The sequence below is a fragment of the Bicyclus anynana genome, chromosome 1 (genome assembly GCF_947172395.1).
Source record: "Bicyclus anynana chromosome 1, ilBicAnyn1.1, whole genome shotgun sequence".
Taxonomy (NCBI): domain Eukaryota; kingdom Metazoa; phylum Arthropoda; class Insecta; order Lepidoptera; family Nymphalidae; genus Bicyclus; species Bicyclus anynana.
Window position 1 is genome coordinate 52,999 of NC_069083.1, and position 17,749 is coordinate 70,747.

The window sequence follows — 17,749 nt, forward strand, 5'->3', positions numbered from 1 at the left end:
TTTTATCTATGAAAAAATAATTCAACTCCCTCCACGGATTATAATCAAGGAACCTTTGACACCTAACCTATATATGATCTATATATCTAAGCAAGGAACATATTTATTTAGAGGTGTCAAAGTATTTATCATAGATTTACGATTCGGTACAAGTACTTATAATTCTATGGTATTTATTATTTAATTTAATTACTGGAGATTATAATGATCAGTCTTTACAGCTAAAGGTTCTCATCGTTTTGGCACAAACGGCTAAATTAACATAGTTTTGAGACTTTTGACTTTTGAGTAAGATTACCTCAGAATCCTGCTGGCCCAAAGAACTAAAAATATGAAATAAGAGGATTGGAAAAGAAATAAGGTCACGTGATCTGAAGTAAGAAATTTCTTAACCGCCCACCTTTATTACCTATTTACCAAATACCCACAGATTAAAGAATAATAGGCAGAGAGAGCGCACGGAACACGACGGCGTCGTAGCCGTAATATTATTCAAGAAAAATTGGCGTTAAATATTTTAAAAACTGTTCACAAAAACTAAAGAAATAAGATGGAGTATTTTTTATTGTTAAATATTTATTATTATAATGAATAATGTTAACTATTTTTAATTATTAATTAATTAATTATATTAATTTTATTTAAATGGCAATTAATGCCGGTGTTCCTCAGGGATCAGTTCTCTCTGCTACACTTTTTCTGCTCCATATAAATGATCTGCTTTAACCCGGTATATTTGGGTATGCAGATGATAGCACTGTTACAGAGAGATATATATCCAGTCCCCGTGCTAGTGGGGTTGAGGTGCTTGGGCAAAGAGAGGCGTTGGTGCAACGCATTAATTTAACCTTAAATGAGGTATCTGATTGAGGATATGCAGATTTGGTTAAATTTCTCTAAAAACTCAGGCATGTTTATTCACCGCCAAAAGGAGTCACTTCCATCTAACTCCAACTTTCCGGGATGTATCTGTAGAAATTTCTGATAGTTTAGAGCTTTTTGTAGTAACCATATCGTCCAAACTTAACTTCGGACAATTCATTGAGTCTAAGGCAAAAACTGCAGGCAAAAAACTTGGCATCCTTAATAAAGTGAAGCGGTACTTCACACCAGAACAGCTTCTATCGTTATATCAAGCTCAAGTTCGATCGTGTATGGAGTACTGCTCCCAATTGTGGGATGGCTCCGCCAAATACCAGCTCGCTGCTTTGGATTCAGTGGATAAACGCGCTAGAAGACTCATTGGCAATAAGGCATTAACAGACTGTAAACTTTAAAGCATAGAGCATCGCCGAAAAGTTGCCTGCCTATCGCTGTTCTACAAGATATATTTCGGGGAGTGCGCTCAGGAACTGTTAATCTTGTGCCACCTTCGCCGTTTTACCACAGGACTGCTAGGCATCGCAGAGATCTGCACCACTACGTTATCGAAATCCCTCCGTTTAGCTCCTCTTTCCTTATACGCATTGCAAAGATGTGGAATGCTCTCCCAGCTTCAGTTTCCCCCACCACCTACAATATGGGTATTTTCTGTAATGTATGCTAGGTTAACATTTGTAGGTAGTCACATAAATTATGTCATCTTTCTGTGTGTAATTAAATGGCGTATGGTAAACCGTGTTGTAACTATTATTTCTCTCTCAATATATTTCAGTGGCGACGAAGTGGTTAAAATGTCGATCGGTAAAATTTCCGAGTTTAATGTGCATTCGGACAATTGGAAATTGTACGTAGTAAGGTTGGAACAGTACTTTAAAGTGAACAAAATTGATAGTGACTTGTATGTTCCGACATTAATAACGGTCATGGGTGCCGAGTGCTGTGAACTGTTGGTGGATTTGTGTACACCTGCGAAACCCACGTCAAAAACTTTCAGTGAGCTAACGGCTATATTGGAAAAACATTTACAACCGAAACCTAGTATACAGCCGGAAAGGTTTAAATTTCAACATCGCAAGCAAAGGGAAGGTGAAAGTATAGCAGAATATGTTGCTTTATTGAAATGTTTGTCCAAGACTTGCGAATTTGGCAATTGGTTAGAAGAGAGTTTGCGGGATCAGTTCGTGTGTGGCATCAAGAGCGAAACGATACGTCAACGGTTGTTCGCAGAAGAGAAGTTGGATTTTGGGAAGGCGTACGGTTAAGCTATGAGCTTAGAAGCGGCAGAAAAGAACGCGGCTATCGTGGAGGCGCTTCCGAGTACAAGTTCAGGGCCATCAAGTGGCGCGAGCAAGTTTGCAGAATGTCAGGCCATCGCGGGCGCAGGACGTCGACGCGCCCCGGGTGGCGGGGCGGAGGCACGGCGCGTAGATGATGACGGTCGCGGCAGGCGACGTCAGTCGGGATTACCTCAGGGGTGCGCGCGGACGTCCGCTCGGCAGTTAACCCACTGGCAGGTTCAGTGTCAGCGTAAGGCAATCGGTGTAGTGTGTGTGGGCTATTCCATAAAGGCGGCGGCCGGGACGCCTGTAAATATCGTCAATAATTCTGCCGAATTTGCAATTCCCAAGGTCATCTTCGTCGCGTCTGTCCTTATCTGGCAAACCAGCACCGGGTAGAAGTAACAGAAGGCCCTTTTACCACTGCAGGCAGTGATAACAGTGAGGACAGTGACGAGGTAATTAGTACTTGCATAAATAATCTGTCAATCCAGCAGTGTAAGCCTATAGAAGTGACGTTAAATATTCAGGGTCAAGATTTGACGATGGAGTGTCGTGTCATGTATCAGTTATGAATTGTATAAAAGAAAATTTAGTAATTTAAAGCTATTTAAGTACTTTAACCTCGGCTGAACGTGCATATGCACAACTCGATAGGGAAACATTAGCTATTATATATGGTAAAAATTTCATTAATTTTTGTACGGCCGGGAGTTTATTTTGAGGACAGACCATGAAGCACTTACTTTTATATTTAGTCCATAAAATAGGTATACCGGTGATGGCAGCGTCACGTATACAAAGATGGGCAATTCTGTTAGCAGGGTATAATTATAAAATTGAATTTGTTGCATCGGCTGAAAACTGTGCCGATGGATTATTATCGCGCCTACCTCTTATTAAAAAAGAATGTCGTAGGACAGAAGGGTTGACTTATTTGAACTTTGTTGAAAATTTCTTACCTGTGACACACGACAATATGAGAATTAACACTAATCGAGATAAACTTCTAAGTAGGGTATTTTTGTATATGCAATCGGGTTGGCCTGCGAAATGCCCAGATGACGAAGTAAGACCGTATTACGTCCGGCGCCATGAACTATACATTGACCGCGGTTGTATAATGTGGGGTTACAGAGTAGTCATCCCGCAGTCCCTCCGAGCTGAAATTTTAAAACAGTTACACATCAGTCATACCTAGTAACATTATCCATTACGTATTATATGTCGTTATCAGTCGCTAGGTCAAGAAAGAAATATTAATATTATCAATTTAAAAATATTAAAGAATCAAAAAATTCCTGAAAATACCCCTAAAAATTTCAGACCCCTAAAAAAGTCCTATCGCACTTATTTACCCCCTGAATCTGGAGGGAAAACCCCTAAGTTGGGAGCCCTGTTGTGACATGACGTCACAAGCGGTCACGCGACTGTTAGCGGGACTCGATATTTTTCGAAACTTTGGATGCCTATAAAGTCAAAACTATGTATTAGGTATTTTTGACCACAACAAAAACTAGTGTGTTTGTATACATACAGGCTTTACTGAGTTGTCTCAGTAAAAGAAGTACAAATTATGAAAACAGTTTGTGTATGCGGATGTCATGTCAGTGTTAAAGAAGTACAAATTATGAAAACAGTTTGTGTATGCGGATGTCAAGGAGACGCGTGACGATTGGGTTTAATAAGTTTCACCGGCTTCACCACGCTGTTTGTAAAGACTCATTCTGGATCATCTTTATTCTGCGTTAATACCTATCTACCAGCAGATATATTTAAGTTTGCACTTTCTAAAAGCAGAATCACATGAAACACCATAAAAACGATCTGATTTCAAGAACAATATCAAATAAAAGAATACGTCAAAATCAATGGATGATGGAAATAATTCCTTTAAATAGCGCCTACGTGCCTCAAGGCGGAGCTTTGTATTAATATGAATGATTTTGAAAGATTCATAGAACTATTTGACATTATCTTAAACGGCATTTTAGAAACAACGTAGGTGAGAATGAAACAAACATAATTTTTGTTCTTAAGGTTCATATTTTCATCGCACTTGTATATCTAAAAATTATTTAAACAACTTATGGCCGTTCCTCATTACTCTTTTCTCATTGTGCTGGCCAAAGTGCCTTAAAGCGCCGTCTATAGAGCATTGTTCGAACCAAGGAGGCATGTGCAATTTTGTACCGAGATCGAAATGTACTGACTGAATATGTTCTATGTACTCTATGAACTATGGTCTGTATTTAATAATTTGTTTTGTCAAAAAATGACAATGAGTTGACATTCGACTGTCATTTTGTCACTTCGTTATTATTTATTTTTATATAAACAGCCACAGCTGTCTGTAATCAATTCTAAGTAATAATTATGTCAATCATAACCTTAAGTAATTAAAGAAACAGTTTGTAGTCAGCCGCCAGTCGGAGTCGCAAGCGGTGAAGATGAAGAGCACGCAGCTGGTAGCGGCCGCGCGCAGGCTGGGCGCGCCGCACAGGTGAGCACGGAGCGGGCAAAGGGCGCCAGCCTTGGACTTTGTACTCCCGCCAGATGTAGGCCAACCCGATACCGAAAATATTCGTTATAAATAGATCATTTATTCCTTTTGTTTTTACATTTAAGTTTTAAATACATATTGAGGACTGTGGCCTCTCGTTATGATATCAGTAGTTCTGTCATTATTATTATTATTGCTTATTGATTGCTTTTTACTCTTAATATATTTATATAATTTGTATAATTTATTGGGAAAAAGTTATTATAACTTTTTCCCAATAAATTAAACTTGAATACCTAATACAAAAACTATTATTTACTTTATGGGTTAATTAAGTAACATAATTAGTATTGAAGTGAAAGTTTTAACTGTTATGTACCTATATCTTAAGTGAAAGTAGACAAGCTTCAATGACTATTATCCTATCATGGCCGTAGGCATATATGGGGGGGATCCTTTTTTATTATTTCAAAATGACTAAAGGGACTGTACATTTTAAGGCTATAAAGACTAAAGAGAGTTGTTGTAAAATTGCAAGAAGAAAAATGTTTGAGTAAAACTTTTTCACCAATTCAGTGATTGACTTGCTTTTACTAGCCATGTTTACAGTTAAAAATTTGTGAGCGACTAAGAATATGACAATGTCCATGACTTCATGGTCAATAAATCTACAGCTGCAATCACAATTTGTAAATGAAGTAACAAATTCTTAGTTTAATTTAACAGTAGAGTTTGCAGGCTACTATAAAAAAGTGGAAACAATACATACACAGCTGTGTGGTTGTTACTTATTTTAGCAACTTACAATGTTGTTCATGAGAGTGGGTATAGTGCTATATAGTGTGTCATTGTATGGAAGGCAAGCTAATTTATTTATTCATCAGAAAGCAGGTTTACAAAGATTACTTAAATATAATAAGATACTTTCTACCATAATAATTTGGTGTATGAAAAATTTAAATAGACTATGTATAATCCTAATTTAAAAGCAAACAAATAAAAAAGAAAACATATGTAATAGCTTATACAATTCAACATTTTAAGATTCAATGATTATGACAAATGTAGATCCTAACAAGTCCTTTTATTAGACATATCACACTATGATATTTTGAAATGCAAAAAAGACACTTATTTAAAAAAAAATGACAACAATATCTTAAGAGCTTATAGCCTGTTAAGCATGTGCTCTGTAGTACAAAATTTTTTCTCCGTCTCCTATAAAAATGGTTGAGTATCAGTCGATTTGGAATTGAATGTAGTTTTAAAGAAATTTGAACGCCCCCTTGCAAAATGCAAAAGTTAAAAACAATTAACTAAAAATAAAAAAAGGGGTTTTGGATTTCAAAAATTAATAACTTACAAACTAAAAAACTTTTGTTAGTTGTTTTGACACAATCTTGTAAAATATGTATGTAAAAAGGCTCCAAAAAGAACTAGGTTCTTAGAATAGATGAATCAATTTTATGTTAATTTTTATAAAAACAGAGCGTCAGAAAAATATATATTAAATTTACAAGTCTCTCTCATTCATTTACAACTCTTTGAAAAATCAAAGAAAATCTTTTTTGTTGACAGTAGTTTATTTTGCTGTCTGGAAATCATTTTGTATTTTTTTCAGATTTTTAAATCAATATTTAGTACTAAGTAAAAATATCTGAGTCGTACCCTTCCCAGCGGCGACGTGCCCGTGTTTCAGCGGCCGGCGGAACCCCATTTTCTGCGGAATATTTAGTTAAATAAATATTTATTTAGACTTTTAAAGGTTACAGATTTTGTTAGGAAATTGCCTGTTATTTTTGAATCTTTTGTCAAAATGGAAATATCTTAAATAATTTTGACTTACATGTCAAAGACCGAACCTTTTTTTTATTTTTAGTTAATTGCTTAGATACATAGATAATAATAATTATATATAGGTGTCAAAGGTTAATTGTTTATAACTTTGCAATAATTGCGAGGCGGGCCTGCAATTTTTTCAAAAACTATCTACATTCAATTCCGAATCGATTGACACCTCGACCATTTTATAGGAGACAGAGAAAACATTGCACTACAGATGTCAACTAGGTTATTAAGAACAATATCCTAAGACCCTCCGTCATATGTTTTGACGGCCCCCGTGGAGCAGTGGCGTGCGCGGTGGCAGTGGCGTAGCGTGCCTTGGAGGGGCCCTGTATCAAAATTAGTTGAGGGGCCCAAATGAAGGGTAAAGATTTCTCACAAAAGAAACATAAACGCTCGGTGGAAAAATTAGTTATGTAGGATCAAGGATGTTTCCGTCCGTCGAACATTTGAATAGTCATTGTTTATTCAATGCAAACAAACAACCAAATCTTTCCCCTATATAATATTAGTATCTATATTAAGTCGGATTTGTTACAATACTTACAACACAAGAACGGCTGGACCGATTTGGCTGACAATTGGTGGAGAGGTACCTTAGAACCAGGAGGACATAGAAAAGGGTACTTTTCTTTCAACCGTCTGTCACTAAGCGCTATGATAGAAATTTCTGTTCAAAATTCCTCTTTGAGAGTGAATGATCTGGGGCACTATTTTTTACCTATACAGAACAGGACATCACTATGACAATAAATATGGTATCATTATTTTACAAAGTGACATTAGCATCTGTCAGAAAATTCGCACGATTATTGATTATACTATAGTAGGTAGTTAGGTCAAGGGCTAACTAGTAAAGAAAAAAAAATCCATGGGTTACGCAGACATTTTTAATGGTTTATTCCCCGTGGTCCCTGCGCCGTAGTCCCTGCAGGGACCATGGGGAATAAATTCCCCGTGGTCCCTGCGAGACATATAATACTGCCGAATTAAAAATATGTAGTGATCAATGTTATATTCGATTTATTTTCAATAAATCGGGAATACTTTTAACGTAATCGGGAATACGTTTAACGTATTTTTATTGATTAAATCTATCTTATTAACCGACTTCAAAAAAAGGAGGTTATCAATTCTACACGTATGTTTTTTTTATTTTATTTTTTCATTTTTTTTATGTTTGTCACCTCATGATCATTTATTTATTAACTAATTTCGATTTTTTTTTTTGTTTGAAAGAGTATACTTGGTCCCATTATATTTTCATGAAAATCGGTTTAGTAATTTTGTATTAAAATCAAAATAACTTAAATACGTCTTTGAAGTCGGACATTTTTGAAAATTTTGCACCTTTTCTTGGTGAGATCAGAAAGAACAATCACTCATATTTAATCACTTTTTAACCGACTTCAAAAATGGAAGGTTCTCGATTCGACGCGAATTTCTATATTTTAGATTAATTAGTACCTTATAAATTCGTTATTTATTAACGAATTTTCGATACTTTTTACTTCCCCCATCACAATATTTTCCATATTTATTTGCCAGTTGTAGGAATCGAACTCACAGCCGTGGATGCTGAAAGCATCACTACCCACTGCACCACGTGGCCGTCATGGTTTTAATGGTTCTTACGATCGTTTGTCTGTATTATTATTATAAAAACAAAAACGTATCACATAATAAAGCATAAAGCTACTGTTACACATACTCATTTCAAGCACGAAAGCTACCATTAAGCAGTTGCTACTTATTAGCATGTGTATCGCAACATTGTTAATAATGAGCATGCTTATTACCCACAAGTGGCAAATAAATATGGAAAATAGTATGATGCGGCAGTAAAAAGTATCGAAATTCGTTAATAAATAACGAATTTATAAGGTACTAATTAATCTAAAATATAGAAATTCGCGTCGAATCGAGAACCTTCTATTTTTGAAGTCGGTTAAAAAGTGATTAAATATGGGTGATTGTTCTTTCTAATCTCACCAAGAAAAGGTGCAAAACTTTCAAAAATGTCCGACTTCAAAGTCGTATTTAAGTTATTTTGATTTTAATACAAAATTACTAAACCGATTTTCATGAAAATATAATGGGACCAAGTATACTCTTTCAAACAAAAAAAAAATCGAAATTAGTTAATAAATAAATGATCATGAGGTGACAAACATAAAAAAAATAAAATAAAAAAAAAACATACGTTTAGAATTGATAACCTCCTTTTTTTGAAGTCGGTTATTAAGATAGATTTAATCAATAAAAATACGTTAAACGTATTCCCGATTACGTTAAAAGTATTCCCGATTTATTGAAAATAAATCGAATATAACATTGATCACTACATATTTTTAATTCGGCAGTATTATATGTCTCGCAGGGACCACGGGGAATTTATTCCCCATGGTCCCTGCAGGGACTACGGCGCAGGGACCACGGGGAATAAACCATTTTTAATGGCTAACCATTAGTTCGTCAGTAGGTAAGGCAGAAGTACGAAATTGCCTGAATCGTCTGAGCGAATATCGAACGATGACGTCATGTACAACGTCGCGACCGTTAGCGGGAGTCGATATTTATGCGAACTTTGAATGCATGTAAAATCATAACTATTTGGTACTTTTAAATAAAACAAAAAAATTTAATAATTTTTTTTTATTTTATTTAAATGAACTTTTAACTAAAAATGAAAAAATAAAAATTTTAATAAAAAAATTCAACTGACTTGCAACACAAAAATTAACCTAAACTAAAAAGCAAAAAATAACATCGTACCTATGTGCTACCTTCTGATCAGTTTGAAGGCGGTGCCAAGCCAGTGATGTTTCAATTCAAGCCGTTGAACTTACAAAATTTCGTTTTGTTCTTGTTTTGTTAAATTTTGTTTCTTTAACAAACATACAGACAGACAGACAAAAATTTCACTGATTGCATTTTTGGCATCAGTATAGATCACTAATCAACTCCTGATAAACATACTCTAGAGTAATCTCACTGACATCTTTATCTTTTAAATTAACAACGGAATTAGAATGCAATTTTCGTTTTTCAAATAGTTTTTTAGTTACTCAAGATAATAAGGATAAATAGGATACTCTTTTTTTGAAATTTTAACATTTTAATAAATTAGTTATTTTTATTTATTTGAATATGATTTTCTATTTACTACCTATATATATTTTATGCATACGTTTCCCCCAGGCGCGCGCTGGGCACGGCGCCGGAGCCCCGCGGCGCGCGCCAGAGCGCCTCGTTCACGCTCAACCTGTTCCGCGGGCAGTTCGAGCCGGCGCAGGTGTTCCCCTACCCCGACGCGCTGGGCGCCGAGCAGCGCCAGACGCTGGCCGAGCTGCTGCCGCCCGTCGAGAAGTTCTTCCGCGAGGTCAACGACCCCGCCAAGAACGACGCGGCGGCGCAGATCGAGGAGCGCACGCTGGCCGGCCTGTGGGAGCTGGGCGCCTTCGGCCTGCAGGTGCCGTGCGAGCTGGGCGGGCTCGGCCTCAGCAACACGCAGTACGCGCGCCTCGTGGAGGTGGTGGGCGCGCACGACCTGGGCGTGGGCATCACGCTGGGCGCGCACCAGTCCATCGGCTTCAAGGGCATCCTGCTGTTCGGCACGGAGGAGCAGCGCGCGCGCTACCTGCCGCGCGTCACCGGCGGGGAGTACGCCGCCTTCTGCCTCACCGAGCCCTCCTCGGGCTCCGACGCCGGCTCCATCAAGACGCGCGCCGAGCTGGCGCCCGACGGCGAGCACTACGTGCTCAACGGCTCCAAGATCTGGATCAGCAACGGCGGCATCGCCGAGATCATGACGGTGTTCGCGCAGACGCCGGTGCAGCGCGACGGCCGCACCGTGGACAAGGTCACGGCCTTCGTGGTGGAGCGCGCCTTCGGCGGCGTGTCCTCGGGCCCGCCCGAGAACAAGATGGGCATCCGCTGCTCCAACACCACCGAGGTGTACTTCGAGGACGTGCGCGTGCCCGCGCGCTGCGTGCTGGGCGGCGTGGGCAACGGCTTCAAGGTGGCCATGAACATCCTCAACAACGGCCGCTTCGGCATGGCGGCGGCGCTCGCCGGCACGCAGCGCGCCGCCCTGCGCCAGGCGGCCGAGCACGCCGCCACGCGCGTGCAGTTCGGCCGGCGCCTGGCCGACTTCGGCGCCGTGCAGGAGAAGCTGGCGCGCATGGCCCTGCTGCAGTACGTCACCGAGTCGCTGGCCTACATGGTGAGCGGCAACATGGACGCGGGCGCCGCCGACTACCACCTGGAGGCCGCCATCTCCAAGGTGTTCGCATCCGACGCGGCCTGGGCCGTGGTGGACGAGGCCATCCAGATCCTGGGCGGCATGGGCTTCATGAAGGCCACGGGGCTGGAGCGCGTGCTGCGCGACCTGCGCATCTTCCGCATCTTCGAGGGCACCAACGACATCCTGCGCCTGTTCGTGGCGCTCACCGGCATCCAGTTCGCGGGCTCGCAGCTGCAGGAGCTCATGCGCGCCTTCAAGCGGCCCACGGCGCACCTGGGGCTCATCTTCAGCGAGGCGGGGCGCCGCGCCACGCGCGCCGTGGGGCTGGCGCGCGGCGCCGACGTGGACGCGCTGGTGAGCGCCGAGCTCCGCGCGCCGGCGCGCGAGCTGGCGCGCCAGGTGCTGCAGTTCGGCGCGTGCGTGGAGGCGGCGCTGCGCAAGCACGGGCGCGCCGTGGTGGACGAGCAGCTGCTGCTCAACCGGCTGGCGGCGGGCGCCGTGGACGCCTACACCAGCGCCGCCGTGCTGTCCCGCGCCAGCCGCGCGCGCCGCCTGGGGCTGCCCACGGCCGAGCACGAGGCGCGCCTGGCGGAGGCGTGGACGGAGGAGGCCACGGAGCGGCTGGGCGCGCTGGCGGCGGCGCTGGGCCCGCGCGCGCAGCGGCACGGCGAGCGGCTCACGGCGCTGGGCCGCGACGTGGCGGCGCAGGGCGGCTCGCCCACGCGCAACCCGCTCGAGCTGTGACGCGCCCGCCCCCGCCGCCGCCCTGCGTAGCCTTGTGTAGCTTTAAGTCGATGCGCTGTTTGTGAATACTAGATAATATATTTTTGCACACCATCGTAGTTGTCTTATTTGATGATGATGTGTCCTTCCACTCCGTCCCCCGGGGACCGCGTCATCCACCACGGCCTGTGGTGACCGACCAGCACAGAGGTCTCCTCGTGAGAGAAGACGCTCACCACGTTGCTAATGGTAATGTCAAATTAATTAATGAGATATTAATGATAATGACTGTAACGTGACCTCCGCGGCGCGCGGGCGCGGTGTAGCACCACAAACTTCCTGACTCTGGGCTGAGAATTTTACCAAAAAATTTCTTGGAAGGAAGAAAAATTCAGTATCTCAGTCTAACTGAGGATCTTGTTTGGACCAACGAGGCAGATAAATATCAAATATCTAAGCATGCCAAGAATTCTCCGTGCGGTTGCCGGACCGACCACAATGTAGCAGAAAGAACAATGAATAGCAGAGCCAACACAACAGGTAGGTAAGGTGACATAGAAGTCCTGAGCAAAATAGACTTTCCATCGGACTAGTCAGAGCCTTTCTAAAATTGGGAGAGCCAGCATTGTCAAGAAGGGCATTCAAAACATTACCAGAATTGCCTAAAACTGATAATAAAAAATCTAACTACCTAACTACTTGAGAAAAAATATTATTAACCACCCAGCAAACGCTAGCAACAACACATATCAAACTTACTATGACGCCCTGGAAACAATAATTAAGCAAAGCCTGAAAGTGGATAAAGACCCTAAAATAACAAAAATCAAAAATAAAACTAAAGAAAATAAAACAAAACAAAGCCATATGAAAAGATTATATAGACCACAGAAAACATATTTTAGAAAAAAGTCTGAAACAATTTCGAAATACGAAAAGGTGTCTTAAACACACACAAGAATTGTATAAAACAAACTAGAAACGAGTCGCCAAGAAATGAGAACAAAGAAAGAAATAATAGACAGTGCCATGGAATTGTACAGAAACCTTCATGGATATCATTATGACATAGTAGAAGAAAGGGTCCAATCATCAAGACCTCCGAGAACTCAGGAATAACACAAGGCAATGATGAACAAGAAGTGCTTTATGTAAACTAAAACCTGACAAATGCGCAGGACCTGATCATATAACTAATAAAGATGGGCACCTCTACTAACTGACGTAAGGCCTGGCGCACTCCGTGTTTTAGCGCAAACGTACAGGTCGTGTGTTGGTAACTTAAACAGGCGAGTGTCTTGTTTTTTTTATTTTAATTTACCATCTTGCCCCCCAGAAGTGACCTTCATATTTAAAAATTTAATATTTCTGAGGTTTTCCAAAAATCTCCAAGTAGAAGAAAATTTTAGGTTTCGTAGTTTCAGAGAAAAGGGGGGAATGGAATGGAATATTTTCTGGAATAACTTGGAAACTATTTATTTTAAAATTACAATAAAAATATTTTTAAATTCCTCTTATTAAGACCTTCCATTTGATGTATCACACAAAGAAGTTAGTAAAAGTTTTTTTTTTCAACTTTCCATCTAACCCTCTTATCATATACTCAAATTTTACCTATTCACTATACATCCTTGTATTTGGGGCACTAAAATTTATATGTGTAAAATTTGTATGCGTGTGTAAATTTGAAGAATCCGAAAAAAATGTAACTTGGTCTGGTTTGGTGAATAAAATTTAAATTCGAGATATAAATCTGTATTGTTCAATATAGTTTTTGACTAACTAGTTTACACTAAAGAGACGATCAAAGTACAACAGCACCGGAGTCTACCGTCACGCGTCCACCTGCAGCGACGCGTCCCACGCGCGCGCGTTCACCAGCTTCAGCGTGGAGCGCAGCGCGCCGCCCGGGCCCAGCGCCAGCGTCAGCGGCTGCGGCGCGCCGCGCGGCCGCGCGTACAGCGCGTGCAGCGCCTGCTCCCAGCGCAGCGGCGCCGCCGTCAGCCGCGCCAGCCGCCGCCGCGCGCCCGCCGCGTCCGCCACCGCGCGCGCGTCCACGCACGACACCACGCGCAGCCGCGGCGCCGCCACCGGCAGCGCGCGCAGCGCCTCGCGCACCGCCGCCTCCGCGCGCGCCATCAGCGCGCAGTGGAACGCGCCCGCCACGGCCACGCGCGCCGTGCGCCGCACGCCGAACGCGCGCGCTTGCGCCTCCAGCGCGCGCAGCGCCGCCTCGTCGCCCGCCACCACCTTGCAGCCCGGCGACAGGTAGCCGGCCACCTCGCACACGGGCTCGGGCAGCGCCGCGCCGGCCGCGCGCGCGCGCGCCTCCGCCAGCAGCGCGCCCAGCCGCGCGTCGGGCGCCAGCCACAGCGTGAGCATGCCGCCGGGCCGCTCGCGCGCCGCGGCGCCCATGGCGGCGGCGCGCAGCTCGGCCAGGCGCAGCGCGTGCGGCAGTTGCAGCGCGCCCGCGAACACCAGCGCCGCGATCTCGCCCAGCGAGAAGCCGGCGGCGGCGCGCGCGCGCTGCACGGCGCCGGGCCGCTCGTCGCGCGCGCGCTCCAGCGCCGCCAGCGCCGTGACCAGCACGCACACCTGGCAGCGCTCGTGCAGCAGCGCCGCGGGGCCCTCGGTGCACACGCGCCACACGTCCCAGCTGCGTCACGACAGATCGCCCACTTTACGTTTGCACCGGCCTGCGTCGCGCGGCGTCCTATGACACTTGGCAGAGCTACCGGCGGCCGGCGGTTTTTTAAACAGCTCTGACTGTTTAAAAAACCGCCGCAAACTGCAACTGTTAATTAACAAATAATAACTTCCACCCCAATGAGTGTACATCCCGCAGCAGGCGTCCTGACCATGACGATCATTTTGATAGCTACACAAGTGATGCGGATCCGCCCATCTTTTCCAGGGTAATTGTTAACCATGCGGCCCTAACTGCCAATCTCCCAGTGGCAGCCGTGAATGTTTGATTAAAACTAGTTCTCCAACCACTCAGGGCTATATTGCAGGAATCACAGAAAAAGAATGGAATACATAGATGGAACAGCTCAACTAAATACAGACAATCAAAAATATTCCTGAAGTCATTGAATAAGTAAAAAACAAAACGACTACTGTTACACAACAGATCCAAAAAAGCTGTAATTTAGCATTAATGACATTATTAAAATGTAGAAAAATATTTTTAGGGTACCTCTCCTAAAATAATCAATGCACTCAGCTACAAATAATATATTATTTATAAGCATAGCATCATAGTACATGTAATGTAGTTCAAATCATTTAATCTGTAATGTTTTACAAAAATAAGATCTTTAAAATCTTAATTACAGAAGCTACAGCATTGAAATAACTGATTTAGAGAGACAAATAACTTAGCACTCCATGGATTCATGGTACGGGTGCCGGGTCCATCGCGACGCTACAGAAAGGCTCCAAGCAGATTCCTTGACAAGCAATTAACACTCTTCTTCTCTGCTCGTGTTGTTCTCCCTGCCGCCAAATTTGGTAAGACCCTACTAGAGCAGCTTTGGATACCCGCTCTCATATAGAACTAACTGCAGGTCTAGAGGCCAAGGTCTTAAAGCAAGTTAGAGAGATTTTGCTGGTAATCCTCTTGTATCTACTTTTACCGCGTTCAGGCTAACCACATGTCATAATGTTTATTCACTTTTAAGCTGTAGTCCTTTGGAATATTAGCCTCCTACAGCACAGTAAGCTGTACAAGTGTTACAGGAGTGAGTATTGAATTGTACACAGTGTATGCTGCGGGGCAACATACATCTATTTAGACAGTTGATGTGAAAGAGTAAACTCCATTAGTGCATCGGAGCTGACACACACTTTTTTATTACTGCTCTAGTAGGATCTTACCAATCTTGGCTAGGCAGGGAGAACAGCACAAGTGTAGAAGGGGAGTATTAATCAACTGTCACTTGTACAGGGTACAAACTAACCACATAGCCAACTTTAGTGAGGTCCTGCAATCAGTTATGTGAAGGTGGCCATACCCGACGACGCTGGCGGCGAGGTCGTACAGCTCGCGCGCGGCCGGCACGTCGCGCAGGCGCCGTCCCATGCCCACGTACTGCGAGCCTTGGCCCGGGAACAGCAGCACCGTGGCGTCGCGCGGCTCCGAGCGCTCGGCGGGCGCGTCGGCGCACGCCGCGGGCGCGCTGGCGTACGGCTGCGTGGCCCACTGCAGCTCGCCCGCGCCGGCCGCCTCGGCGTGCGCGCTGGCGTCGCGCAGCAAGCGCCGCAGCGGGCTCTGCTCGTCGGCGCCGGGCGAGCTGCGCGCGCGCGCCAGGGCCACGCGCACGCGCGCACTGACGCGCCGTACCGCTGATTGCATGGAAACTCAAATCTTCGATTGATTCAAAGTAATTTTTCTTCTTGCTATTCTCATTTTTCACTTTCGGGTCGACATTACAGCATTATCAACTGCGATGTTACATTCTAAATTTTATGTACACTACCGCAATTTTTTTAATAACTAAATCCTTTATAGGTTATCGATGAGTTTCTATCTTTAGTTTAGTTAAACAAATTACAAGCAACGTGTTCTAAACTTCTAAAAACAATCACATATAGTTGAAGAGCATTTAATTTCTTTTAAAACCATGAATGATCGACGATCATTGGAAAATGTAAATGGAAATTGGAAAATTCGATTTAAATTTTCGAATGACAATGACATTTGCTATTGTCAGTTGACATGACATATGTCACTACTCACTTGTTTCTAGGACCTTTGACCGGAGGGAAAATACGGAGGCAGTCGGTGCTATAGTGTGAGACAAAAATGCCATATTACCGATAAAAGGTTATGTTTTGATGTTTTCGCCTAGCCTATATCACCTATGTTTTCGATGAAGTAAATGAATCGATTCTTTTGACGGAACAGCAAAAAATATATCAAGTAATCGAATATTCTATGTATAGATTCTGTGGTTAGATCATTGATTTTTGATCTTTGCCAGACTTAGACCATTAATAACTGGACGTGGTTAGCACCCAAATTCACCAACAAAAAAGTCTGTCATTTTTTGAGGGGGAAGAGGTAAACTCACACATCGGAAACATCTAACACCATTAAGTATATTCTGTGTCCATACACTACATACAAATATAAATTTGACTCGCAATACACACACGCGTAATTTTTACACACACTAACAAACACATTGTGCACAGTAAAAATATATACAAGCAGTATACTCGGCCCTTAGATACATAAATAATAGAGGATATGTGACAAGTAAATATTTTTGAGGCTTCCGGTAACCATGTTTGGTCTCTAAATTGAGCTAGGGCTGTTTTATCGATAATAATTAAGCACTCGATATAAAATTATACAAAATATTATGTTTACTAAAATGAAACATTTTAAATTCTGTCTTACATTATTATAATATAAAATTCCATATAATTGATTTTCTCATTAAAGTATATTTAACACAGATTAATCAATAATATACAGATGGAGCGTACGGAACATGACGGTGTCGTACCCGCTACGAATATGAAATTCAAAAACGTATACGTTCTCTTGTCAGTACGATACGAACCGTCGATTTTTCTTGAATAATATTGAAAATTACTGATAATTTTCAATATTATTCAAGAAAAATGGAAAGAAATAAGATGGAGTATTTTTTTATTGATTATTATATCAATTTACGTAATTATTTTTATATGTTTTTATATGCAAATGCACGCACGCAGTTTGTAAAGACTCTCTCTGGTTACTCTGTGGTATTTAATAAACATTGTATAGTATAAATTATTTAAACTATACAATGTTTTGTATTGGCGCTCACGAACGTTGGCCTGTGTTTATGTCTTGATTGTGTAACGATTACTATCTGATGAATATGGTGTTGTCCTAGACCACCAGCCTAATACTAAACCAAGGCAATAGGAAACAAAAATCGTAATTCATCAACAAAATTTATTTATAGAAGTTGCAAAACTTACAATTTTTGATACAACGTTATACGTTATAAATATCAAAAAGTAACAGGCTAGTTGACAGTTTATTTTATAAATGGTCTTAAATATTTGATTATCGTTCTACTAGATACATTTTTTTTCATATGTTTTTGAGACGTTATTACAAGAAAAATTTAATTTTGAAATTAGGGAATTCCTATGTTATCACAAACAAGAATGATTACGATGAAAAAGGATTCTCATCGGGATAGATGGGCAGGCATTGTCTTTGAGGCGCAGAAGGCGTAATGTAAAATTAATGTGATCCTTCTTAAA

General features: G+C 42.3%; 2 protein-coding genes and 1 long non-coding RNA gene across 3 annotated transcripts; 1 reads left to right on the forward strand and 2 right to left on the reverse strand.

Annotated features, from left to right (window-relative positions):
- The first annotated feature begins 4,438 nt into the window (after positions 1-4,438).
- Positions 4,439-11,591, forward strand: LOC112050744 (very long-chain specific acyl-CoA dehydrogenase, mitochondrial). Its single transcript, XM_024089087.2, has 2 exons — positions 4,439-4,662; positions 9,709-11,591. The coding sequence occupies exons 1-2, from the start codon at positions 4,610-4,612 to the stop codon at positions 11,495-11,497; spliced, it is 1,842 nt and encodes a 613-aa protein (XP_023944855.2). The 5' UTR covers positions 4,439-4,609; the 3' UTR covers positions 11,498-11,591.
- Positions 5,376-7,392, reverse strand: LOC128198444 (uncharacterized). The gene is made up of 2 exons (XR_008251168.1): positions 6,509-7,392; positions 5,376-6,382 (listed from the first exon to the last, which is right to left on the reverse strand). It is a non-coding gene; the product is annotated as an uncharacterized LOC128198444 (long non-coding RNA).
- Positions 11,592-13,215: 1,624 nt separating the features above from the next.
- On the reverse strand, positions 13,216-16,245 carry LOC112050747 (probable malonyl-CoA-acyl carrier protein transacylase, mitochondrial). Its single transcript, XM_024089091.2, has 2 exons — positions 15,493-16,245; positions 13,216-14,132 (listed from the first exon to the last, which is right to left on the reverse strand). Exons 1-2 carry the CDS (start codon positions 15,831-15,833, stop codon positions 13,310-13,312), a joined length of 1,164 nt encoding a protein of 387 aa, XP_023944859.2. The 5' UTR covers positions 15,834-16,245; the 3' UTR covers positions 13,216-13,309.
- Between the last annotated feature and the right edge of the window lie 1,504 nt (positions 16,246-17,749).